At 38.3% G+C, this 26,449-nt stretch overlaps 2 protein-coding genes across 5 annotated transcripts in view; one reads left to right on the top strand and one right to left on the bottom strand.

Moving 5' to 3' along the window:
- Window positions 1-16,538, top strand: tmem41ab (transmembrane protein 41ab). Its single transcript, XM_082165455.1, has 5 exons — window positions 1-294; window positions 5,540-5,690; window positions 5,824-5,985; window positions 13,055-13,193; window positions 13,316-16,538. The coding sequence occupies exons 1-5, from the start codon at window positions 134-136 to the stop codon at window positions 13,543-13,545; spliced, it is 843 nt and encodes a 280-aa protein (XP_082021581.1). The 5' UTR covers window positions 1-133; the 3' UTR covers window positions 13,546-16,538.
- Window positions 14,870-26,449, bottom strand: part of igf2bp2b (insulin-like growth factor 2 mRNA binding protein 2b) — a 47,586-nt gene continuing 36,006 nt past the window's right edge. For 3 of the 4 annotated variants that reach the window (XM_082165398.1, XM_082165400.1, XM_082165399.1), the window contains 8 exons: window positions 24,479-24,614; window positions 23,485-23,616; window positions 23,232-23,300; window positions 21,698-21,814; window positions 20,956-21,030; window positions 20,680-20,811; window positions 18,880-18,993; window positions 14,870-18,030 (listed from right to left, as the gene is read on the bottom strand). In XM_082165398.1, the coding sequence (XP_082021524.1) occupies window positions 17,932-18,030; window positions 18,880-18,993; window positions 20,680-20,811; window positions 20,956-21,030; window positions 21,698-21,814; window positions 23,232-23,300; window positions 23,485-23,616; window positions 24,479-24,614 (874 nt within the window). In that variant the 3' untranslated portion in view covers window positions 14,870-17,931. The remainder of the gene's footprint in view (window positions 18,031-18,879; window positions 18,994-20,679; window positions 20,812-20,955; window positions 21,031-21,697; window positions 21,815-23,231; window positions 23,301-23,484; window positions 23,617-24,478; window positions 24,615-26,449) is intronic. The other variant, XM_082165401.1, reaches the window with a different exon arrangement.

The following is a 26,449-nucleotide window of genomic DNA, read 5'->3' on the forward strand; positions in this document are numbered from 1 at the left end:
ATACAGTAGGTCCACGTACTTCCATGGGCTGGAGACGTAACATGAATAAACTGCCCACTGACCGGACCTGCTATTTAACAGGTGTAGCAGCAAGTGCAGCAAAGTCGTCTTTAGACAGATCTAGGCCTGGACTATGCGCTCAATCTGGGGTTTAATCGCCTTGGTGGCCACAGCAACTTTTTACTTGTATCTGCTGTCTGCGTTCCTCCCGCCGGGTCCTCGTGCCGTCCGCGTTCACGACGCTGAACTTGAACACACAGTCCATGACGATGAGCCGGAGGAGGAAATACTCAGGTAGAATATATCTCACTGCGTCTTATCTCTGGTTGCCTTAGTTTGTGAGCAGTTCCCACTTCTACTATTGTTTGGAGCTGAATGAATTCTATTCATTTCTCTATTGTGTCTAATAGTAATTGATTGTGTCTGTGTTTTAACTCACAACTGAATGTTAAACATCTCAGGCTAAATTTGTTTTCATTAGTCTTACATCTGGTGATAATAACAAATGACAAATAGGCCTACTAAATGATTTTGGTAGTCAAAACTCTACATAATCTTCTGCCTAATTATAGGTGAATAGATTGCTATTTTTTGAGTCGGATCCATTCGATTTATCGGTTGAACTGGTTCACAAGTTGTGAAAGGAATCAGGCTTGAAATGTGTATGACTGAGTCCAGTTCATTTACGAATCTTTTGTGAATCACAAGACCAGTCTAAACGATTCTTTAATGATTCGGACTCGATCGCTCACATTTCGAATAGAGAATTGAATTTGTACTGGAAAATATTGTTTTTATTTTGAAGTGAGAAGTAACCCCTCACAATTTGGACAGAATGTTTTTAACTATTTCTTACTAAATAGTTATAAAACGCATGGTATTTATTTTTATTTTTTATATTAACATATTATTATTATTATTATTAATACAATGATTCATTAACATTTCAAACATCTTATTAATCATAACCATAGTCATGTTGAGTGGAATCATTCAATCTTACTTGCACATGACATCCCTACATTAAAAATGTTGGCCTACCTATATAATTAATAGAATAAGTTAACCTTGCAGATGTAGCCAGAATTTTTTCTGTCATTCATTTAATTATTCAAATACAATGTCAAAAAGCATACATTTACATATATGTTACATAATATTTGATGTATTTAAAAAAAAACAGATAACAGCTAGGGTAAGTTTGTCCTTGGGGGTCTTGCCACAGGTAAAGGGGCATACACCCCAGTAATGGAGCAATATAGCCCTTTTTTATAATTTTGTGCTAACTAAATTGTAAAATACTTCCAGTTAATTCCACCAATAATATATTTCCACTAATAATATGGATGATGTTTGATGTAATGTAGCAGTATGTTCGCACTGTTAAGGGAAGCATCTTCCCCATACAGTTCAGTTTGTGATGCTCCCTTTCACCTGTGAAGTAACTCTCTCTCTCCCTCTTTCTTTTTTATTATAGTTCTCTCTGTCTTTATTCATTTCACATTCTTATTTTCCTGTATGTCTGTTTGACTAAGTATTGGTTTATTCATTAGAATATATACACCCTCATCTCAGTTCAAAGAGACTGAAGAATTAGAGTGACTGAGAGATGGACATGTAAAAAGAGAGAAGCGTTGGCAGTTATTCTCAGGCAGTGGCAGATATTCCAGGACATGTGGTTCCCGTTTGCCCTGTGCTTTTTCCTCATCAGTGTTACTTTATACTGTGTGAGCAGCCCTGGACCCGGTGTGAGAGGTGCCCAGATGATAGGCACTTCATGTACTGTAGTTCACATGCAACCCAAAACAAAATTCTGTTTCTTCTCTAGAGTCTCATCTGTCCAATTATGTCCTCCTATAGGCAGGGAACTAAAGATCCTGACCCCTGGTCAGTTCTTATCATGCAAATGGGTCTAAGATATTTTCAGTTTTGCTTGTGTGTACTAGGATATGCAATGATTGCATATAGGCTATATACAAATCGCAAAAGTAACGCGCTAATTTTGAGATTTAAAAAAAATTGTATTCACTTGTTTTTTTTTATTTATATTTAACAATAATTAATACAGCATCTATTTTTTCCTGGCATACTTTGGCTAGCGTATAGGCCTACATTCAGGGCCTGATTCACTTTGCACGTGCCGCATAGAGCAACATCTGCTCTCACACAACTGAACACATATGCGTCGTGGTGCTCTCATAAACGCGCGTTGGAGATAAATATTTGGTAAATAAATTGGTAAATTATTGTTTTTTTGCACAAACAAGGCACTCGCTTCGCTTCATAAAATTGAGGTTAAACTAGCCACATGAATTACCTTAATGATGTCTTTTAATACCTATATGGACCTTGAAAGTGGTAGTTGTGTGTACTCTGTCAATGGAGGGACAGAAAGTTCTCGGATTTCATTAAAAATATGTTTATTTGTGTTCCAAAGATGAACGAAAGTCTTATGGGTTTAGAACGACGTGAGAGTGAGTAATTAATGACAGAATTAATTCTGTCTATATTCAGCTCTTGCTATATTAAAGGCACTGCTAAATGTAACATTTATTATAATAGGTTTATGTGGTTCAATTAAATTAAAAGTTTTTACAAATATTTTTAAAGCCTATTAAATGTTAAAAATGATGGCTCTTGATCATACTGTAATGGTGAATGGCTATAATTACTAATTGAGAAAAATCCATTTACACCAGTAGCTCTATTGGTATTGGTGATACTGGCCTTCATTCATAGTACTTAGTAAAGAGATGCCATTAAAGCGAATATTTAAAAAAATATACCTTCTTTATGTGATGTTTCTACATTTCAAAGCGAAATAACAGGGTCTAATTTAGGTCTAATTTAATCTTTTTACTTCAAAATAATAACTTCAAGCATTTAAAAAAAATATATACCTTTTTTATAACAACATAAAACAGTTTACTGTTTTACTGACACCTTATGCATAATAAATGATCCACCCATTCAATTTCCAAACCACTTGTTCAAGGCTATCGGGGATGCTGGAGCCTATCATATTATTTAAATGATTTATTATTAATAAATTATATTAATTTATTAATGAAACTATTATCTAAAATGATCTATACCTTGTCTGCTTTGAATGCAACTCAACATGAGCAGTCTTATCTCAGGATTGGGGCCTGGCAGAGGGCATGATGTGACAGTTATAAGATCAGACAACTGCCTTCTGGAGTGTCTTGAAATCCCCTGAATTTGCTGAGATGTGCAATGCCGAGGAGGAGGAGGGAAAGAAAGAGATATCTGGAGGGTTCATAAGCAACATATATGTTTAGTATGACTAGCTAAAATAAAGTGCATTAATAAATAAAAGGGGAGAAGAGAGGTCTCAAAAGACCCCCATGCTTTAATGTCATTTTCTGAAGTCATTCAGAATGACAAAAGCAGTGGAAAGGACATCTGAGATTGATATTGAGTAATGGATCTGCTGTATGTCCACCATCATCACATAGTGACCTTTTTATAGTGTCTTGTGACCCACACGTCTTGGTTCATTTCTTGATTAGCTCACTCCTCTGTACCCTGGGAGAATATCCGCTGATGAGATTGAGATGAAGTTTTTAACATGTTGTTCAGCAGCGATGGCAGAGACAGCTGTACCCTGTGAAAGCCCCAGTGGTGTAAATAGCTGTTTGAGTCTTTGGGTGGGGATATCCATGGTTATCAGAGAAGGGGTATTTTGTGCATCATTAAAGCTATAAAAATAAGCTGTTTTTAAGACTGTACTTTAATTTGCTGAACAGGGAGCTCTTTTAAAAGTAGAGTTTACATTTTTTTTTTTATCTTTTTTTTGTGTGTTTTTGGCTCGTTTTTTCAGTACAATTATCTAAACATTTCTTAATCAAATGAACATACATTTACTTGAGAAACAATATCACTTAAGATATAAACTCTCTCTCTATATATTTCTTCAGAAAACATTTTTGCAGTGTTATTGAAGCTGTTTTGTTTATTGTCTGGTCTGTCTCCAACATTGAAGGCTCTCACATTGTTGTTCTGATGAGAACGCACTCAGTGTGCGCTCAGCATGGAGCATATCACATGTTTATATTCGTCACCACGGTGTACGCATGTGAAATTAAAACCTCTGCTTTGGCACATGGGTGGGGATGACTGCCTCATTGCGTGCCCAAATTACCCCCTGGACGGCAGTAGGGAGCTTAGATTACTCACGACTGCACAAGATGTGATTCATCCGCTGGCAAGAGCCCAGTGACCACCTCACGAGAACTTCAGTCTGTGGGACATCTACATTTATTGATGATTATGTTAGGTGTGTTTGAAGACTTTTAAAACAAGTTGGTCCTCAAGTACAGCCAACCCTGTACACACACAAGCAAATTTCCACAGCTGAGAGGCTATTTCCAGTTGGTGTATCATGTTTCAGTCTTTCTGTCTAATCTTGCTGACAGGCTAGTGTCAGGAGTCTTCAACATTTTTAAGGCAAAGAACCCTCAAGCCTGTTTTCTACTATACAGTTTTTTTTAAAGAAGTTCCATAATGTATTTATATACAGTAATTTATTATGATGCTTACAAAGCATTAAAATAATCATATTGGTATAATTATATACCCTAATCATATAATTTTAAGTTGTACATAATACATCTTTATGTGTGAGGAACAATGAAACATTTAACTAAACTTTAGCTTTTTAAAAGGGTAGAAATGGATCATTTACTTGTACTCATGTTGTCCCCAACCAGTAGGCCTATGTCTTTCTTTCTTCTATGTAACCTAAAAGAAGACGTCACATTTTTTGTTACATTTTCCCCCCTGATGTTCCCACTCAAAAATCAGACACTTGTAAAAAGTCTCACCAGAGGGCGACAGTGAGGTTTTCAGATCATTACTGAGGTCGTGTAGACCTTATTCACAGCAGTGCCTTCAGGAATGAAAGCGAGGCTGTGAGGTATAGACATACATCTCTTAAGTGTGTTGTACTGTTATTTAATGTGTTTTTGGATTGCTCTGCTGATGAAATATCATCCAAGAAATTTCAGTAGACAAAAAACTCCAGAGCTGTGGAAAATTACTAGTGATCTAGGAGCTTCATACAGCTTTTTACAGCGGATGCCATTAAAAACACGATAACTCGCTTTCATACCTTATTTGCAAATGATTTTGCGTTCTCTCGCAATGTGTTGAGTTCACCCGAGAAACTTTGCGTTTGCTTTTAAAACGTTTGTGCTCTTGCAATTTTTTTGGGGGGGAACGAAAACATTTTGCGAGTGAATGCAAAAATATTTGCGTTGAGAATGTAAAGGCATTGACAAAATTTCATGTCACCATGACTCCGTATCAAATAGCCTACCTAAAGCCCACAGTATCACTCAAATCCATTGATTATAATCCTTATCATCCTATTGGATATCAGTCTCCCTAGTGCTGGTTTAGGAAGGTCATGACCCCTATCCAATCTGTTAGAAATGAAAAGAGAAAAAAAGGTGTTAAGTACAAGTTGAGTGCCATTGTTTTACTGATATTCCACAGTGTCTTACATTTTCTCCAGGTTGAAGTTTCCATCTGATCTGGAGGAGTTAAGGGAACTAGCCGAGCTGCTGCAGTTCTATAAGACAGAACACACTGGCTATGTGTTTATTCTCTTCTGCAGTGCCTACCTCTACAAGCAGTCCTTTGCCATTCCAGGATCATCCTTTTTGGTTGGTAACAGAGGTCTACTCTGTGACACTATAAGTAGACTAACTTGAACCACCTCATTAGACTGAAAAAGATTTATTACCTATTATTATTATTGCTAAACAGCATACATACAATCTTTCTTATCATGTCTAGAACATGCTGGCGGGCGCATTATTCGGGCCATGGCATGGAATCCTTATTGCCTGCACTTTGACAACTGTGGGTTCCACAAACTGCTACCTGCTGTCTCGTACATTTGGCAAACGCCACATCATCAGGATCTTCCCCGAGAAGGTGGCAATGCTGCAGAAAATGGTGGGTCACCTCTGGCTGTTTAGCACATAATAGAGGGATTTTCCTTTAATTAATGTTCTAAAAATAGTCAGCGAGTGTATTTGTGACTGCATTTTGTTTGTTTATACTTTGCATGTGCTATAGCTCAAACGGCAGCAAACAGTGTTAGCAAATATCAGTGCTGAGGTGGTTTGATTCCCACTTCCACAGGGAATGCACAAACTGAAAAATTGTGAAAAAATAAAACAAATTGAAAAATCAAAACAAATTGTGCTGTTAGCAAACTTCGAAACTAAAAATATAAGCATGTACTTTCAGTTGACTTTTTATGTTCTTATCAGAGGTATACTTAATATTAAAGTAAACTTGGCTTATACTGATAAGTATACAGAAAAGTCTAATTTGGCCTAATCTTGTTCTTAAAGGGATAGTTCACTTTGAAATTAATTTTTGGTATGTTTTAGCTTACCTCAAGGGCATCCAAGATGTAGGTGTCTTTTTTTCCGCAGTAGTTTCAATTTTGATATTTTTAGGTCAAACCGTTCTTGTCTGTCAGTCATATAATGCAGGTCTATGGTCATTATCTCAAAACACAAGCACAGAGTCCAAATTAAAACAATTCCCCGTCGTCCAAATTAAACAATTCCCCATCGTAAGTACACATTGATGGCCTAAGACACGAAACGAGCGGTTTGTGTGAGAAAACGAACAGTATTTATATAGTTTTTACCACTTATACACAGCCATGTCCGAGTGATCTGATCTGACGTGTGCGCAGACTGGTGCATAGATATATACACACTAGATGTCGCCTTGTCTATGGCAGTTCATTGGAACGAATGTCTTTAAGGCGACATCTAGTGTATATATCTATGCACCAGTCTGCGTACACGTCAGATCAGATCACTCGGACATGTCTGTGTACAAGAGGTAAAAACGATATAAATACTGTTCGTCACCAGATCGTGACGGCCGTATAGAGATGGTCAGCAATGGTGGCAACGGGACGTTACATCTCTCGTTCCCTGAAGGAGGGTTACATTAGTAACCGAGGCGTTCCCTATCAGTTGCTCACATTCGACGTAACGTCGTCGTGACGACGTAATTGGGATCCCATGGAAAACCCCACGGTTGCTGCCACATCCATTGCTCTACGCAATACTTTCAGACCCCCAACTGGCTGGGGCGGAAGGCCTGCGTAGAGGGAGTTCAAATGCTGTTCCGTTCTAACCCACACAGTGGAACTCTTGGATAACACTGGGAAAGCGTGCCGTTCCAGTGGAAGGGAGTGGCGCAGCAAGCCGACACTAGAGTGGGAACTTCGGTGTTGCCAGCTGATTGAAGCGAGCACACGGGCAGAAACCGGCTCAATGCGTAGGATATAAAACCTAGCGAATGTGTTAGGTGTCGCCCAGCATGCAGCTCTACAGATATCTATCAGCGAGGCTCGGTGTGCCAGCGCCCAGGAAGAAGCAACACTCTATCCAGTGGGCCATCCTCTGCTTGGAGACAGCCTTTCCCTTCTGCTGGCCTCCGTAACAGACGAAGAGCTGATCTGAGGTCCTGAGGCTTTGCGTTCTGTCCATGTACAGACGCAGAGCGCGAACGGGACAGAGAAAAGCCAGGGCTGGGTCTGCCTCCTCCAAAAGGCAGCGCTTGCAGGTTCACTACCTGGTCCCGGAAGGGAGTGGTAGGAACCTTGGGCACGTATCCAGGCCGGGGTCTCAGTATCACGTGAGAGTTAGCCGGGACAAATTCTTGGCACGATTCGTCGACCGAAAATGCATGCAGGTCCCCTATCCTCTTGATGGAGGCCAATACAACCAGGAGTACTGTCTTACAGAACAGAATTTTTAACTCAGCTGATTGCAAAGGCTCAAAGGGTGGTCTCTGAAGTGCCGAAAGGACCAGAGACAAATCCCAAGAGGGTATAGAGAGCGGGCGAGGCGGATTTAGTCTCCTCGCCCCCCTCAGGAACCTGATGATCAGGTTGTGCTTTCCCAGCGACTTAGCTTCAACTGCATCGTGATGTGCGGCGATAGCGGCAACATACACTTTAAGGGTGGAGGGAGACAGCCTTCGCTCCAACCCATCTTGCAGGAAGGAAAGCACGGCTCTGATCGAGCAAGTTCGGGGGTTCTCCTCGTGAGAAGAACACCACTCAATGAACAGGTTCCACTTCAATGCCTCATAGAGGGGGCTCTAGCGGAAGTGATGGTGTCAGCTACCACTTGGGGTGGATCACTTAGAACCTCTGCGTCCCGTCCAGGGAACAGACATGGAGTTTCCAGAGGTCTGGACGCGGGTGCCATAGGGTGCCCCGTCTCCGAGAGAGCAGGTCCTCCCTCAGAGGAATGAGCCGGGAGGGGCTGTCGCAAGGAGCACTAGTTCCGGCAAACAGATCTACCTGGTAAGGTAAGGTAAGGTAAAACTTTATTATCCCACATGGGAAAATTTGTCTTGGGCCATCACCCATGCTGCAGTCAGTACACAATTAACACACAGTAATCAACAAACCAGACAATAATAGAAAAAAATGAATAAACAAAAAATCCAATTACAGCTCCATACCGCCACTATTTAACATCTTTACAGACACGGGATAAATGAGTTTTTAAATCTATTCAATCTGCAGCGAGGAGCTCTAAACCTCCTCCCAGAAGGCAGCAACTCATACTCTGTGTACAAAACATGGGATGGATCACAGACAATCTTTTTAGCTTGTGTTAAAGTAGCCTGTTCATAAATAGTCTGCAAGGATGTCTGTTCTTTCACACCAATAATTTTCCAAGCAGTGTGGATCATCCGGAACAGTTTAGTTCTACTTTGTACAGACAGATTACCAAACCACACTGTAATGCTGTGTCTAATTAAGCTCTCAAAGACTGCCTGATAGAAGATTATCATAAACCTTTGATCAACACCATAAAGTCTCAGGCGACGTAAAAAGTGCAACCGTTGTTGTAACCTACTACAAAGATTATCTACATGGATATTCCATGTCAGTGAATAATCAAAAAAGACACCAAGATATTTATATGAAGGGACCTGTATGATGGTTTCATTATGGATGATCACAGGCCTGTGATCACCAACTCCTCTAGGGTCAAACACCATCTCCTTTGTCTTACTGACATTCAGAGCTAGGTGGTTGTCCTCACACCAATTCACAAACCTTCCAATCTCTGAAAGATATTCAGACAAGTCCTCTTTCTTTTTCAATAAACCTAAAATTGCAGTGTCATCTGAGAATTTAATGATGTGGTTATTAGAATAACGCCTTCTGCTCTCATCTGTGTACAAAGTGAACAAAACCGGTGAACTAACACAGCCCTGAGGGGCTCCTGTGCTCAACGTTCTGAATTCAGATAGTGTTCCATTAACTCTAACCTGCTGCCTACGAGTGGTCAAAAAAGAATAATACCATTTTATAATAAGTGGATGAACTTTAAAATCATTCAGCCTTGCAATTAAGAGATGTGGCTGCAGCATATTAAAAGCTGAACTAAAATCTACAAATAAAAGACGTGCATACGAGCTAGAATCCTCTAAATGCAAATTTATGAAATGTGTTATGGCTATATAACAGCATCATCTGTACTTCTATTACTCCTGTATGCAAATTGAAATGGGTCTGATAGACCGCTGACCTCTGTTTTTACTAAATTAATCATCATTTTCTCAAAACACTTGTGAGTGCTACTGGACGATAATCATTATTCTCCTTACAGCTAACCTTTTTTGGGACAGAGATAATAGTGCAACTCTTCCAAATTGAGGGAACTGTATGCGTGTCAAAAGATTTCTTATAAATGGGGCACCAGGCTTCTGCCAGCTCTTCACCGCAAGATTTCAATATCCGCCCAGAGATGCCGTCCGGCCCAGAAGCCTTGTTAGGACAGACTGTGAAAACAGTCTCTCCACCATATGCTGGTCAATAATTGTTTTAGGATAATCCAGTACAGATAAGGCATCCAGTGCAGTTTCCTGCTCCTGTGAGAAGTCTCTTACTTCAAACCTACAATAAAAATGTATTGTTCAACTCATTTGCCTTTGCCCCCTCATCTAAAACATTGATAGATCTTTTGGCTGGAGCCATATTTGTCATATATTTTATAGAATCCCATAGTTTTTTGCTGTTTATAGTCGAACAATGGGCCTCAAATTTCTCCCTCTCCTTCCTCCTAGCTGTCCTTAGTTTATAATTCAATTCCTTCTGTGCATCTTTCATAGCTACAAGGTCTCCTCTCCTAAAAGCCATTTTTTTCCGTACTATGCACTCTTTAATTACCTTGGAGATATAAGATTTGTTATTTGGATATATAGTAGTTATTTTTTGGTTTAATACATTATCTTTACAGAAATGTATATAATCTGTCATAGGGCCCTATCTTGCACCCAGCGCAATTGACTTTGTACACCGACGCATGTATCATTCCTATTTTGCACCCACGCAAAGCGGACTTTTCCCTCCACAGACGCACGTCGGTTAACTAAGAAATACACTTGCGCTCCCCGGGGCGGTTCAGCGCAAAGAGGAGGCGTGTTCCGGCGCAAACGTTCCCTCATGCTATTTTGCATGTTTAGAAAACAATTCCGCCACTGACCGAAAAAAAAACAGTTTAAAGTCAGTGGCGCGTTGCGCATGTTATTCATATGCTATTTTAAGGGCCATAATCAATGTAGCGTGTGCACAACGCGCATACACTTTGATTCTCTCATACACAGACGCAGCAGTTATCATTTTTGCAAATCATACATTATTACGATAGATAGATAGATAGATAGACAGTTTATTATAAGAGCATACATCTAGCTTACACATTTACCCAAATTATCATACGCCTGTTTAACTGAAGTTAATTTGGGTGTGTTTCTCCATCCCCAACGTCCCTGACGAGAACGTCGGTCTCCTCGGCTATGAATCGCTCCTCGCGTGCGCCTGGCAAATCCGCCGTTATAATAGGAATCCGCTATAGAACAAGCGCGCCTGCTCTTAAAGGGAATGTGAGATGACGCTCTGATTGGTTTATTTCACGTTACGCCCAAACCACACCTATGAATAATGAAGCTGCTTCAGACCAACCCATTTTAGATTTGCGTCGGGCGCAAGAGTCATTTATCCCGCCGGTATAATAGCAACAGCGCCCAAGACCCGCCCACAAAGTTACTTGCGTTTTGCACTTGATACTTGCGTTTCAGATCGTTAAAATAGGGCTCATAGTCTCTATAGCCTCCTCCAAGTCCAAACTTTGAAAGAGGTTCCAGTCGGTACAGGAGAAGCATCCTTTTAAGCAGGGACTTATACGTAGGAATTAAATGGACAGCATTATGATCAGAAGAGCCTAGTGGTGATTTAACCTTAGCTGTATAGGCATTCTTAACATTCCCATTACATTTGTCCAAGATGTTTTTGCCTAGTATTAAAGTCCACATATTGATGGTATCCAGGCAACACAGCTTCAAGTATACAATGATTAAAATCTCCTAAAATAAAACAAGGTGCTTCAGGGGTACGTCTTAATTGTATGTGAACACAGTCTGCTGTAAGTTTAGCTACATTTGCAGCATTCCTAATGGGTGGAATATAAACAGTACATATTAAAATGTCACGCCAGTGTTCTCGCCTGCAATGCCCTCGGTAGCTGGGGGGCGAGTGTGTAACTAGGCCGGAGCAGTAAGAGTTGGTCACGGGTATAGCTCAGAACCGCCACCGACATCAGCAAGTCCTGATTCACCAGCATGGAGTCGCATGTAATCAGCCATACGGCTAAAATCAGCATCAGTCCTCTAAATAAAAACAGCATCGTGTACACAGATCGAGCAATGTGTAAAAAAAAAAAAGAAAAAAAAAAAAGATGTACTGCTAACAACTCAAGGCAGTTGATGTGCCAATGCAGTTGAGGCCCCGTCCACAGACCTGAAACTGCATGCCTGTTGTTCGTGCCCCCCCCAGCCGGTGGCAGAGGAGAAACCAATCATCCAACCGAGAAGGTTCGGGACGTGGTGGAGGGTTTCACTCAAGCCCGACCTTCTCGGCAGCCCGGGAAAGCATAGCCGCCCATTCTGGATCGGACTCGGGCAACGCTACACTCCCCGAAGGGGGTAATGCAGCCGAATCCTCATCTCCAGAGGATTGAAGCTCCCCCTCCGATGCTGCGACCGACATCTGATCGTCAGGACGCACAAGTGGAATGACATCCTGAAAAGGACGCAGGGTCACGCTTGTGTTGCTCTTTTAGTTGAATATAAAAAAAGAGAAAATAAAAACTCTTCCCACGAAGAGGCACCCAGGGGTAGCCGTGGCTATAATAAGTAAAAAACTCAAGGAACGCCCACTGATACCAACACACACACAGTGTAAGCTGTAAAACAGCAGTTGAGACCTGTAAGCTCACGGCCACCGCTGATCGCGTCGTCACACCAACGTTGGACAGAGTTAGAATTTCCAACTTGTAGAGTCTCTTCTTGCAGCACTATGAAGTAACAACCTCTTGGCTCCGAAGTGAAAGACAATGTGTGCGTGTGCCCACTTCCTGTTTAATCGCATGACGGGGCGCATGACGCGATTTACGCACGCCAACGGTCATTGGCTCGTTCTGAAGACACTCGAAGTTGAAAGGGCTCCCTGAAGTGATCCCAATTTCGTCGTCACGCCGACGTTACGTCTAACGTGAGCGACTGATAGGGAACTAAGCCAGTTTACTCCTCAAGAAGTATTGAAATAGTACACTTGCAAGTATACTACTAGTACATTGATTTTAGTATACTCGGTACATAGAGCATACTTGGAAAATATACTTGAATTTATGTTACTTAATAAAATGAAGGTGAAGTATATCTTTTTTGTAAGGGATACATTGAGTGCAATGTATGTATGTCACTGGATGAAAATATCTATCAAATGCCTCAATACAATATACTAGTTTAAGAAGTTTTACATTGATAAGATATAATATTTTGGACTTTGGAGTTTTTTTTGTGTATCTTTCCTACTAAATTATCATAGTCATGTCTTCATCAGCTCTCTATAGAAATTTGAAGTTGAAACAATACATGATAACGTTGAATCTCTATTTCTCTCTATTAGGTGGAAGAGAACAGGAGCAGTTTGTTCTTCTTCTTGCTCTTTCTGCGGTTCTTTCCCATGACACCTAACTGGTTCTTGAACATCACCTCTCCAATCCTCAACATCCCCATCCCCATATTCTTCTTCTCCATCCTCATTGGTGAGCTTACATTGTATCTACTGTTATAAATGAATGTATAATTCTTTAGACTCTGATTATGAAGTAAAAGTACATCTTCTGATCTTGATCTCATAATCTTTCAATGCTTAATTTCTTCCCAGGTCTAATCCCTTATAACTTCATCTGTGTCCGTACGGGAGCCATCTTGTCTGAGATCCAGTCTTTGGATGACATCTTTTCGTGGGGCACCTTGCTGCAGCTCCTGCTGATCGCATGTGTGGCTCTTCTTCCTGGAGCTCTAATCCGCCGCTACAGTCAGGCCCATTTCAAACTTGACGGCCTGGAACCCAACGGACACCAAAAGGCCTTGAATGATCGCAAGACTAGATGACCCAAAGAAAGACACAGTAGAAGACACAATTTGGAATAGATCATTGGTGTGGAGTTACACCTGTGGATTGGGTTATGAAGGTCCCAATGGAAAGTAGAACTGAAATGGACAGATTATGATACAGGTTATTAGATGTTTAATAAAAATAAAAAGTGCCAAAGAAGAGACTATAAATGTCTTAAAAGAGTACACACTCAGATTGCTGACTTGCTACAGACCACTGGACATTGCCTCATTTTATAGAAATTTGACAGCTTTAAGTTTTTTATAAGATTTAGTTATATTGTCAGGTGTTGTTTAGCGACCGTTTGTGGGTGGCTTTATTTATTTCTGGAGTCTAAATACCTGTAAGTGTCATGTGTTGATTTTTGAGTATGTTTACACATTTACCAAAAGAAAACTAAAGATTAGTTACTCCCCCCCTTTTTTTAAAACAATATTTACTATACATTAACCTCAAGCACCCTACAAGCAGGATGTACTTTTATTTGCAACTTAGTGTCATGCCTTAACAAATATTGACTTGTGCACTGATCTTTACCTGATGGGCTGAATCTACTGGAGTTGCACAGTACATTCAGGGATTGTACACACTGCTTATTGTTTTATTGGCTATATAATTTTGTTATACATCTTATCTGTGCATGTATAATATAGCTACAAAAACGCACACTACTAATCTTTCATTATCAGCGTTTCAAAGAACCTTTAAGTTTGATTGTTGTTTCTGTGGAGAATATGATATTATTCTTTAAAAAAAAGAAAAAGCATTTCCAATGCAATATGCAATTTCACAAAGGTCTACAGGTGCTACTTGTTTAATCACTGCATTACAGAACCGTTTGCAGTGTTTTCGGTCCTGTTTTGAGTCAACTTTAGCTAAAAAAAAAAAAAAAATCAATGTCTTAATGTGTACTGGAGTTGTGAAGGTTTTATTTTTTATAATAAAAGATGTTGCTAGCTTAAAAGCACAACTTCTGTTATAACTGCTTGAAGTTCTTCAAAAGTTTAAAACCATTTGAATTCAATAAAAATCATTCAATAAGAAACATCTTAATATTTCATTGAAACCTATATGTAGGTCCAGACTTTTAAAATTTTCAAAATATTTCTACAGAATTCTACACATGCATATTCCATGTGGGACTACCAATATGTAAAAAACAAAAAACACACACTTGTTAGTGACTGATATAACTGCAGGACAAGAATACTTTGATATTTTATAATGTTGCATAGACATCTGGGTTTTGCTTTAACAATCAGAATCTTTGAGCTATCAATGACACAAATAATCTTGATATAAAGATAAAGAAGAAAAACATTGTTTTAAAGACTCTTTATTGCTCATATCCATGAGGAGGGTAGTGTGACCCTTCCAGGAAACATAAAAGTGTATTGATGAGTGTTCACTCAAATAGTCTTATTGTCCCCAACTCACCCAAGCTTGGCTAGAGCCCAAAGTACTATACCAATGGAATATGCCCCCCTTTCCCCACCCCCCGATCTGAAATTAGTTATATTATTTACATCATTTCCATTACATGATGTCATTATAAGAGTTAATCTCAGATCAGCATTAAAAGCATAGCCTTATCCAATGCCCAAAAGTATTTACGGTACAAGTGGTCTATAAAGACATTTTGAACATGGTAGAGCATGAAAAGAAAGACAGATGCAGAAGTTATACGGCAACGATTATGTTTCATGTACACGTTTTCTTTGTAAATGATATGAGAAGAGATGGTCTTGAGACAGCTGGACATCCCTCCAGTTTGACACAGCAAAATTTTACTACAGAAACCCAAATTGAGAGGATCAAATTCAATCGTGTCTAATATTCTTATTATATTATTATTACACTAACATTCAGCAGTAAACTGTAGATTATCCCTATACTAAACCTCACACAAATATGGTGTTAGAATCAAATTCAAAACTGACGTATTAGATATGACATCCACTGTCCAAAAACACAGACAATAAAATGACAGAGCCATTTGCAACAGAGTAACATAAAGATACCGTCTTGCTTCTAAATGTGCCTATACTGGTTGAAGAACACTACGTTTAAGCTGTATTCTTAGACACTATATACACGTATCTGTCAAGACGATTATTTCAGTACAAACATAAACTGCAAGAAACAAAGTACTGTCAACCTAAATGTTCAGTTGCCCAAGAGTTGTATTAACCTCAATAGTTCATTTGAGCCAAACGGTCCATAAAGCAACGATCAGTTTCTGATGCAGGGGTCTGAAACCTCTTTTACAAGAACAAGCAGGTAAATGTTGGTGCCTTGCGCTAATTCTTTTTTTCTTCGTGTTCTTTTATTTAGAAAAATAAAAAAAATGCTCCAAGTGTGAGAGCTTTATAAGGTATACAAAATATGCAAAAGGGAGAAAAGATCAGACTGAGGTACCCAGTTCTTGAGGTAGACTGTTATATTGTACAGGTTCACACAAAGCTGTGTGGACTTTCAATATATCATTTTCATGTCTCAATCATGGTTTTATCAGTTGCTTAATATCAACGTTACGGTCTATGATTGCTTAGACGGTACAGTACTGAAATACTGGCTATTTGCATTTAATCAAGAAATACTAAAACAATATTTTTTTTACTTTATTCCATTAGCCTTTTCTAATGTGCAACATTAAAAGACTTAATGATGTAATTGTTATCCTTCACCAGTCAAATCACCTTTATAAATTACAAAAAAATGGGGAAATGTCTTTTCAAATAATAAAAAAGACCAACACATCACTTTTGCCTTGTCTTTTGTCAAAAACGCACAAACATTTACAGACATTTCTGTCTTATTTGTCTGTGCACACAATGCCTAATGCAAACATGCACTTGCAGAAGATACTGTGCATCTCAGCACAACAAATCAGAGGGGGAATAAAGAATCATGTTTGCTACAGAGAAAGTACATGTTTGCAGAAGGCATTCGCATCATATGCATTTATGAGTGTCAGGAAGACCTAAAAGGGCTCCCATAGGCTCCTGTCACAGTACCTACAAACACAGTGCAGATTGCACATGAAATTCTGCTTTTTCTGTTGAAAGGTTTGGGGTCAGTAAAGTTTTTTTTAAATGTTTTTGAAAGAAGTTGCTTATGCTCACCAATGCTGCATTTATTTGATCAAAAATCCAGTAAAAACAGTAATATTATGGAATATTGTATTTTTTTTTCTATTTAAATATATATTTTAATGTAATTAATTCATGTGAGGGCTGTGAAATTTCAGCCACCATCACTCCAGTCTTCAGTGTCACAAGAACCTTCAGAAATCATTCTAATATGCTGATTAGGTGCTTTAACATTTATTATTATTAGTATCAATGTTGAAAGCAGTTGTGCTGGATGTCAACATTAAATTCCCAAAGTAAAATAATCTAGATTACTGTTTTGGGACTGTAGTTATTTATGCACAGTTGGCACACAGGCAGCTCTCATACTGTGTGAGGAATAAGATGGTAATAGGGAAACATTTAAGAAAAAGAAATGGAATTAAAAAAAGAGAAAAGAGAACAGGGCAGCAAGCAGAGGAGAACGCTCAGACTCAGCAGTATAACATTGAGGAACTGGAAGTGAAATGCTGGGGCACAAGTTAGCTGTCTACTTAAATCATGTACGTTCCTTTGTAACATCACTTAATGCTTTTAGTTACCGTGCTGTACTAATTAGTTACAAGAAATCTGATTACTCACATTAAATAGCCTGAAATGAATTTCCAAAAGAAAATTCTGTTGAATAAACCTATAGATTTAAAAAAAAAAATCGTATTAACATACTGCTGTGCAATTTTCCTATCTTTTAATAAATTAGTAGACATAATGGAACAACTAGACCGGCAAGTCTCTAAGAAATCTACCTGCAGTGTGCCTTCACCTCATCTAGCACTCTCATCACAGTACACAAATCCTCCCTGGACAGCAATATAGTGCCGGCCCAGATCCAGGCCACATCTGGTACATGTGGATTCCACCTGTTCCAGATATGGGCCGGATCTGGGCCGACACTATGTTGCTGTCTGATCTATATCCAGTCTCACATCAGCTTAATCAGTAATAAAAAGAGCTCAAAGAATGATCAGGTCCATCTCATAAGAAGATCTCTCTGACCTGATAACACTCTCGATCACCTTTCAGGTTCATTCATATCCACATGACCAAATGTTTTTGTGCTTTAAGTTCTTTGGTTGTTGTTGTTTTTTTTACTGCTGGTCCTCTTCGTCAGCTTCTGTCTCTCTCTGTTTCTCGCTCGGTCTCACTCTCCCCTTTGTCTATCTCTTTAATTCATTCTTTCTTTTGTTGATTTCGATTTGTCCTCGCATGAGCTACATTCATTATCTGCTGCTTGCTGGCATTATCTGCTGATCATTTTGATGGCTGTGAGGATGCTGGCACCATTTGCTGGTGTTTCCGCTCTTGCTGTTTGACCTGTTGTACGATCTCTCTGATCTTGCGCTGGGCCGTCTGCAAACAAACACACCGTAGCCAAAGGTGACTGGAGTGCACATGCAAATACATCATTTACATCAGCTAATATTTTAAGAACCTGAATGAAAAAGATACAAATTATGCAAAATATAAATAAAGCAGCACACCTGTCTCTGCCTAGCAATCTATAAAATAAATAGCCTAAAAGAGAAAAGTCAAAAGTACCAGTGGTTTGTTAACAAGTTGATATCGAGATTGGAAAAAAGAATCTCTAGAATAATAATTATGTCACGTTGATGATGCTTTGTAATTATCTAGGACCAGCCAATAGTTGTACTCAGTTGCTAGATTAAGCACTACAGTCAATACTTGTTGTAAAGAAAGTTAATTTCCACCACACTTTATAGACCTAATCTTACAATGATCATTGCACATAAAGCACATCAAATATGATAAAAGGAGGCTCAACTGTGCTTGCTTGATGCATGAGAACAAACCTTATTGTGGAAGCTTAAACGTGCTTGTGTGACACGTCAAATCATACAAAGTACAAATCATATTGGTTCTTGTGCATCAAGCAAACATGTTTGAACTTCAATTTACCATATTTGTGTGCTCTATGTATGTGCGTTGATCAAGGTTTACATGTGAATAAAAGCCAAAACTAAGACAATTGTGTCTCTTTTAAAATACTTTAAGACTTATTAAACCGCTTGATTATAGATTACTTGTGATGTCTTTATGGGTTGTGTGGACTTTTAATGGATGGACAAAAATTATGATGGAATATGAAAAACAATAAACTTGACTTGGTTTGAAACTGGTGTTTTCGACTCAAATAAAAGTGTAACCAGTTTAAGGCCTGGAGTAATGTCAAAAACATACCTGACTGGCAAAGAAATGTCCAATAATCTTAACAAACACTTCATCGTTCTCATCTGGTGCCTGGTCCCGTGGTACAATGACCTCAGCACTGGTGAGATTCTGTAGCTCATTGACCTGTGGGTGGTCAGAGATTAGACAAACAGACCCCAATTAGACCTGATATTAACATTGAAATCACAAGTGTTTCATAGGTTTAAACTAAAGATGGGCAATGATGTTGACCAACAGCAACTACTGAGGTTTACTTCATGAAAGAACCAGACTAAAATGACAATGAGCATATTTGACATTTTTAAAGCAACACCAAGTAACTTTTGCTCTCGGGGTCCCCCTACAGTTGGGAAACAGTATTGTCTTCTACTACTGTCGTAAAATCTGTCATGGTTACACCAGGGAATACACCTGCATTTGTTGACAAGCCGATACCCCCGAACTCTCCGGAAGAAGTTCTCACGTCTTGGACAGACTGCCTGCGTTGCGTGTGAAATGTCTTCATCCCAGGTACAGTGGCATATATTTCAGCATGTCATATGAATATAATTTCATGGGTTTTATTTTTTCATCGAAAACTAGCATGATAGCGTTTACTAGCTACCAGATTGATAATTCGCTCCTCTACTAGCATTACTTGATTCATGAAGATAAATGGAGGACCAGATAGCTTCCGTAACATAGCCAAGCAGACAACAAATTCGAAAAACTAGAGATGGTATGCAAGCAATATACTTACTAGTCCAACAGCATGACGGCCAAGTCAGCATCGGTCGGGCACCCCTCCTCCTCCGCTGGACCAATATTGATCCTCATCCGGTGAAGCAGTCGATTCTGTTCCCTACAGGAATTCCTGTTCCCTTTACGCAATCATACTACAAATCATGCGTAGTTGCCGAGTTACCATATGTACCATCAGAACTGAATACAAGTAAGAAGCACAACTGGATATACGGGAAGCCAAAAGGTTAAAAAAGGATTGTATTTTTTCCCGAAATGTAAGTGTTTTTTATTTATTTATTAGAAGCGAGTTTTTCCCCACCTGTCAATTCAATCCAGATTATTTCTTTTCAAATTTAAAACGTTATTACCGATTTCAATGTAATGTTTATTAAGGCTTCACAAGTCTTAAGGCAGACACGGCTCGTTGAGGGGGAACAGGAATTCCGGTAGGGAACAGAATCGACTGCTTCACCGGCCTTTGATTTTGTCACTCTCCCCTTTTCTCTTCCTAGTCTCCTCCGACAAAACCTTTGCCTTCTTCGGTTTCGTTGCTGCTTCGGTCATGACAACAACATACACAGGCTATACCACACGCTATACGTCCGAATATGAGGAAATGGGTGATGGTGCGGGAAGCGACGTATGCCGTAAAGCAGTCGAATTTTGTAGTTATTTTTGTGCTCGGGTTACTACCTGAACGCCGAAGTTCCGTAGTGCCAGGAAAAGCGATACAGACCCCCTCAGGCTATGGCAGACGTGTCATTCAACCTATTGTAAGTCGATGTACCATCACAAGGGTCTTGGAAATATATTATGAAGGTTGAAAAACTACATGGTGTTGCTTTAAATCCTGTAGCAAGATTGTGAAATACATTTGACAGCAAGGTGTGCTGTTTATTTTTACTTTGATCAACATGCAGTAACATATTCAGAGATGCACGTAGTCCCTCGAAATCCGATCACAAGTGGTGACAGATGTATGTTACTACCAGGTGTAAATAGCAATCTGACTCTTGACTTGTGATTGGATCGACCGAGACAGATGTTAAAACCATGTGTAAACACACGTTCACAAAGCACACATACCGTTTTTCCACCTTTCCCGATGACTCGACCGGCGGCGGATGAAGGTACTTTTATATGTGCCTCCAACTTCACCTCTTCCTTAGCTGTGAAAAAATTCTCCTCTTTCAACTTCCCATATATCCTCCCCTGTGCCTACAGTCACACATACACAGATGAGTAAAGGAGAAATGAGGGATGAATATAGAGATCGATGTAAAACACCCTGAGCTGGGTCCTGCCTGATCAAATCTGTATCCTGAAAAACAGTAGCATAAACGACTGAATTATGGCTTTTACCTTGAACTGAGCCTCTGGTGGTCCGGTGATGATGACCATCCTCTCAGGCTCATCAGGACTGTCTGGTGCAGCAATCTGCAGTGACACAAAACAGTGTCTTGATTTAAGTATTTGAGTATAAAGGACAACTTAAACCGCTAGAAGTGTCAGTGACACCTTGAAACAATACACATACACTAGCTGTTTAAGAGTTTGTAAGGTGATTACCAGAAGCCCATTAAGACAACCTATATAGCTTGTCACTGAAGCAATGTAGATTCAGCTATTAAATAATGTGTTATATAATTGCTTTGAGTTCTTGTTGTGCAACTGATTTTCTAGTGCAAACTTACATGTGTCCTCTCTGTATGATACAAGTATTACTTCTTTTCCTGCCGTATTTCATTATTCTTTTTCTATTCCAATTTGGTAGCCTTGTTCCAGTAGCTGAAGTGGCACCAAATACTTGACAAATATGTTTAAAAGCAAAGATTACGGTCTAAAGCAGAAGTTTTAAAAATGTTTCAGTCCAAGTACTTCGTTGACACCATTATTCCCTCAATTTTTTACCAGCACATTTAGTTTTAAACTAATTTAAACACACTGACTCTAAATATAATTTTGATTTTGGTCCAATTTTGAAGGTTTTCTTAATCCGGAAAAACAACTTAGAACACAATCTGGTCCACTCTAATCTTTCATTCAAGTCTCATGCTAAACTGGTTACTGTTCACAACTGTAGTGGGATCAGCATGTGTCTCACTTTTATTGAGGCTCCAGCGAAGTGTGCCAGCTCTTTAATGTGCTGCCCTTTCTTCCCGATGAGAGCTCCTACTGCTGGAGTGGGGATGAAAAGATAGACCACTTCCTGTTCAGTAGACTGAAACACACACACATACACCCTTTACTCCTAGTAGTCAAGTCAAGTTTATTTATATAGCACTTTTTATAATACAGATTGCTTCAAAATAAAGCAGCTTCACAGTAGTAAACAGCATTGGCTTCACACAATTGTTCAAACAGAATACAACAATTTCAGTTATACAACTTCTATTTTAACCAAAAAGCAGATCTATAAAAGATCTATAATTTTTCAGGTCAATTGAGTTCGATCCTACTATTTGTTTTGCTGAAAGCAGAGAAAAAGACAGAGATAACCGGATAACTAGATACTAGGATTATTTAGGTGGATAAATAATAATAGAACACACATATCCCACAAAACCTCAGAACCTGGTGGCAGGTTCTAAGACATTAGAATGTATCTTTTAAAATGTATTGTAATAAATACATCAAATGCATAATAAATAGATGTCTTTCAAAAAGTCAAAAAATTGGGAAATAATCTTTGCATTTCAGTTGTGTTTCACAAGGTTGGACAAAACTGACAATTTAACAATACCTTTTATAATAATAACATGATACAAACTTTAAAGAGATGGAATTTAAATTGAATAGAGGATTTCAATGAATAGCAATGCAAAGAAATTCAACAGCCACAAAATAATTCCATTAAACCAGCTCAACAAACACATGTTTTGTTGGAGTTAACTTTATTAGAATGTATAGTGGAAAGTGGACAAAAAGTAAAGTGTGTGTGTGTGTGTGTGTGGGGGGGGGTCCTTTAAATGATAAAATTATGTTAAAATTATAATATAATAGTGCAAGAAGAAATGTACATTAACCAAGATTAATACATGCTGTAAAACTAAAGTATTGTCCATGGTTGCTTCAATGCTAATGCTTTAACTAATCTTAACAAACTGAACCTTGTTGTAAAGTGTTACTAAAAGTTTAATTATGACCTTTTTTTTTATTTTAAAGTTAATTACATAAATATAATGAAATATCTATATATTTTACATTCTACAAATTCAAATACAAACTTTGATTATTTATATCATCTAATGTTTCTGGAAATAAGCCATATGTTAACATGTTCATGCATAATTCATGCAGAAAAATAAAAAGAATTTTTAAAAACTACACTTACAACAGTTGCATGGATTTATTTCAATTTCAAATTCGAATGCAATTGTGCATCCGTTTGAAGTCAAATTCAGGAACTTAACTGGAATTTAAAAGACATTCTAATGTATTCTGAATGGCTTAAAACATGGCAGCTCAGTGTGTCACAAACTAGTTATCTAGTGATAAAAAAATATGTTTTTTATGTAGCATATATCTAATTGAAAGGCTTCTCAGGAGGTTCAGATTGTCACAATATACAGTAGTGTGCAAAGTAAGAAAAAAATTAAGAGTTCTTTTGAGATACACATTTAATAACAAGTACTCACCAGTTGCTGAAGAGATAATGCTCCAGAGGAGGGAACCCCATACATGCCCCCCATTACTGAAGAGGGTCCCTGTGATGGCAAACATACACCCATAGCATGTGGTGAGATGAATGTAACCCGAAATTACAAAGAGAGAGAATACACACTAAGATGAAAGACAATTCACTGTCCCACACACCCTTTACACCTCACACATTCTTTTGTAAAGTCCTTCGCAGTCAAGTGTCCTGATATAGCACATCCTGATACTCACCAGCAGGGGGCTGTAGTTGGCAGGGGTGGACAGAGATCCACGCAGACCAGAGGTTGGGGGGAGAACAGACAAGCCAGAGGAGAAGATCCCTAATGCACTCATGTTTAGACCTGGCATCATGTTAGTCTGCTGCTGAAACCAATATGGAGAGAGATGTGAATCTTAAGAGTATAGGTGAGCCTTTATGAGCGAGTGATATTAATCAATCTTGCTCAGTTTCACAGGTTTAAGTGAGGCATGAGCATGAGTCAAAAAGTTACTGAATCAGCAAATTAAGTTAATGCCAATTCACATCCACACTCTGCCTGATAATCACTGCCTGTTTTCTATTGTACAGGCAGAAGCTCTTTTTTAAATTAATTTATATATATATATATATATATATATATATATGAAGAGTTCAGATGCAAAAGCCTCTAAATGCCATCTGAAATTTTCTTATAGAATGATCATTTTTATCAAGCTTGTGTATTTAAGTTCAGTAATTTCACTTAAATGACAATTAATAGGTAATCTTCATTGCCATTTAAGTGAAATTATTTAATTTAAATATACGAGCTTGATAAAAATTATCATTCTATAAGAAAATTTCAGATGGCATTTAGAGGCTTTTGCATCTGAACTCTTCATATATATATATATATATATATATATATATATATATATATATATATATATATATATATATATATATATATATATTTATTTCAGACTCGAGGTTTAATAATCATAATAATAAAATTTGTGTTCAAAGTATTTTTCCATGATTTACTGATAAACAAGTATCTGGTTATGGGATTAGGGTGTTTAGGAAGAGATAACAAAAATAAATAGCATTAATAACAAATTATGAATAAAACTCTATTCTAAAAGTATCAAGTAACAATCCATGTTGTTTCAAAACGACTTCATATCTCTAGAAACAACTGATAGACATATCCCAAACTAACATCTATCCACCAATAAACAGTAACCTAAACTATGATTTACTTACATTAAGTGAAGCTACATCATTCTCATGGGCTTCTGAAAGTTTCTTCATGATCTCCATTTCTGCGTTACAGCACTCCTCCACCCCTCCCCTCACCGTGATGGTACGTTCCTGGTTATATATCGTCAGGTCTTGTAATCTGCACAAAATGAAGGAAATAAGCACTGTCACATGAGATGAACATTCAATACATACATAATTAAACCTCAATCTCTTAACTAGGCTCCTATGAGACAAGGGGTGTGCATCTTTGGGTAGACAGCAAATTAATTGGTTCCACGATTCATAGGTTTTCCAATCAATTCCAGAACAATTGATGCTAATTCAGAACAATTCAATTCAGTTCCCAATGAGATTTGATTTAGATTAATGATTTAATTCTGTATTATTTGTAATTCTAAGTGAATTCATAGAATTATTTAAATGATTACCCAGGATGCGAATTACACAGTGACCTTCAGGGCGATTAGTGAGTTCTTAATGATGCTGCATCACTTTATTTTAATATTAAAATAAATTGGTATGTAGAAATTTATATAAGCCACAATTTAAAAGTGCTTTAAAAGTATTGAGCAATGTTAATGTATAGGCTATGCAACCTTAATGCTCCAGATATATGTTCTGATCTATTATTCTGTCTTAAAGGGATAGTTCACCCAAAAATTAAAATTAGCCCATGATTTACTCACCCTAAAGCCATCCTGTGTGTCAAGCGTATATGACATTCTTCTTTCAGACGAATACAATCTGAGTTATATTAAAAAATGTCCTGTCTCTTCCAAGCTTTATAATGGGAGTGAATGGCTTAAAATTTGAAGCCCAAAAAAGTGCATCCATCCATTCTAAAAGTAATCCATATGGCTCCAGGGGGTTAATAAAGGCCTTCTGAAGTGAAGCCATGCGTTTGTGTAAGGAAAATGCCCATATTTAAAACTTCATAAACTATAATCACTAGCTTCCAACAGACGGCCGTATGCATCGATTTACGGTGGAAGATTAACCCCTGAACCGACGCACGACGTAATGACGAACGCGGAAGCTCAGAGGAAAGAGCAAAACAAAACACTGGTCGCAAATTAGAAATTTTGAAGAGAAATGTCGGAGGATTTCTATAATAGAAGAGGAGCTTCAATTTGTTGCACAGTCCTATTTTGTTTAAACCACGAGAGGGGTCTAAGCTTACGATACTCCTACATCCTACATCATACATGCGTCACGGGTTACTCTTGTGGCGCAAGTCGACTTGCGTAGTATGCGTATGGTCGTCTGGCGGAAGCTAGTTATTTTAGATTATAAAGTTATAAATCTAGGTATTTTTCTTACAAAAACCCATGGCTTTGCTTCAAAAGGCCTTTATTAACCCCCCGGAGCCGTGTGGAGTATTTTTTTATCATGGATGGATGCACTTTTTTGGGCTTCAAATATTTTCCAGCCATTCACTCCCATTGTAAAGCTTGGAAGAGCCAGGACATTTTTTTATATAACTCTTATTGTATTTGTCTCAAAGAAGAATGTCATGTACACCTAGGAGGACTTGAGGTATAATAAAACTCTTTACACCACCATTAATGGAAATTTACGGCTTTCCATGTTTCCACTGTTATACAGTAGGGGATGCTATGACACATCTTCTGAAAGAGTATTTAATCTCCTGATCAAAAGACATGTGAAGAAGCAGAAACAAGCGACAGCATATGCAAGCAGATGCATATGTAAAATAACGCGATCATCGACATTAAACAGCATATAAATCAAAACTGCCTAATGTTACTGAATGAAATGTCGACCCAGGAAGTGGTATAGGATTGTGCAAGGTTTAGGAGTGTTGATGGACTCGGTCTGTGTTTTGATCATCGTTCTGAATCCGATCTGGATGTAGTCTTTGAAAAAAAACAAGTTTTTCTCAGATTTTTGCTCAAAATGTTGCTTTTTATAACTTACCCAAATTCAAGTGTTGATTAAAAAAGATTGCAT

The sequence above is a fragment of the Leuciscus leuciscus genome (assembly GCF_965113295.1).
Source record: "Leuciscus leuciscus genome assembly, chromosome: 3".
NCBI classification, from domain to species: Eukaryota; Metazoa; Chordata; class Actinopteri; order Cypriniformes; family Leuciscidae; genus Leuciscus; species Leuciscus leuciscus.

What these genes read in the sequence shown, in the direction of transcription:
- tmem41ab (XM_082165455.1), top strand. Translation starts at nt 134, where the DNA reads ATGCGCTCAATCTGGGGTTTAATCGCCTTGGTGGCCACAGCAACTTTT. An exon ending in CCGGAGGAGGAAATACTCAG is followed by an intron (nt 295 to 5,539) that starts GTAGAATATATC and finishes CATTTTCTCCAG; the next exon opens with GTTGAAGTTTCCATCTGATC. An exon ending in TGGCAATGCTGCAGAAAATG is followed by an intron (nt 5,986 to 13,054) that starts GTGGGTCACCTC and finishes TCTCTCTATTAG; the next exon opens with GTGGAAGAGAACAGGAGCAG.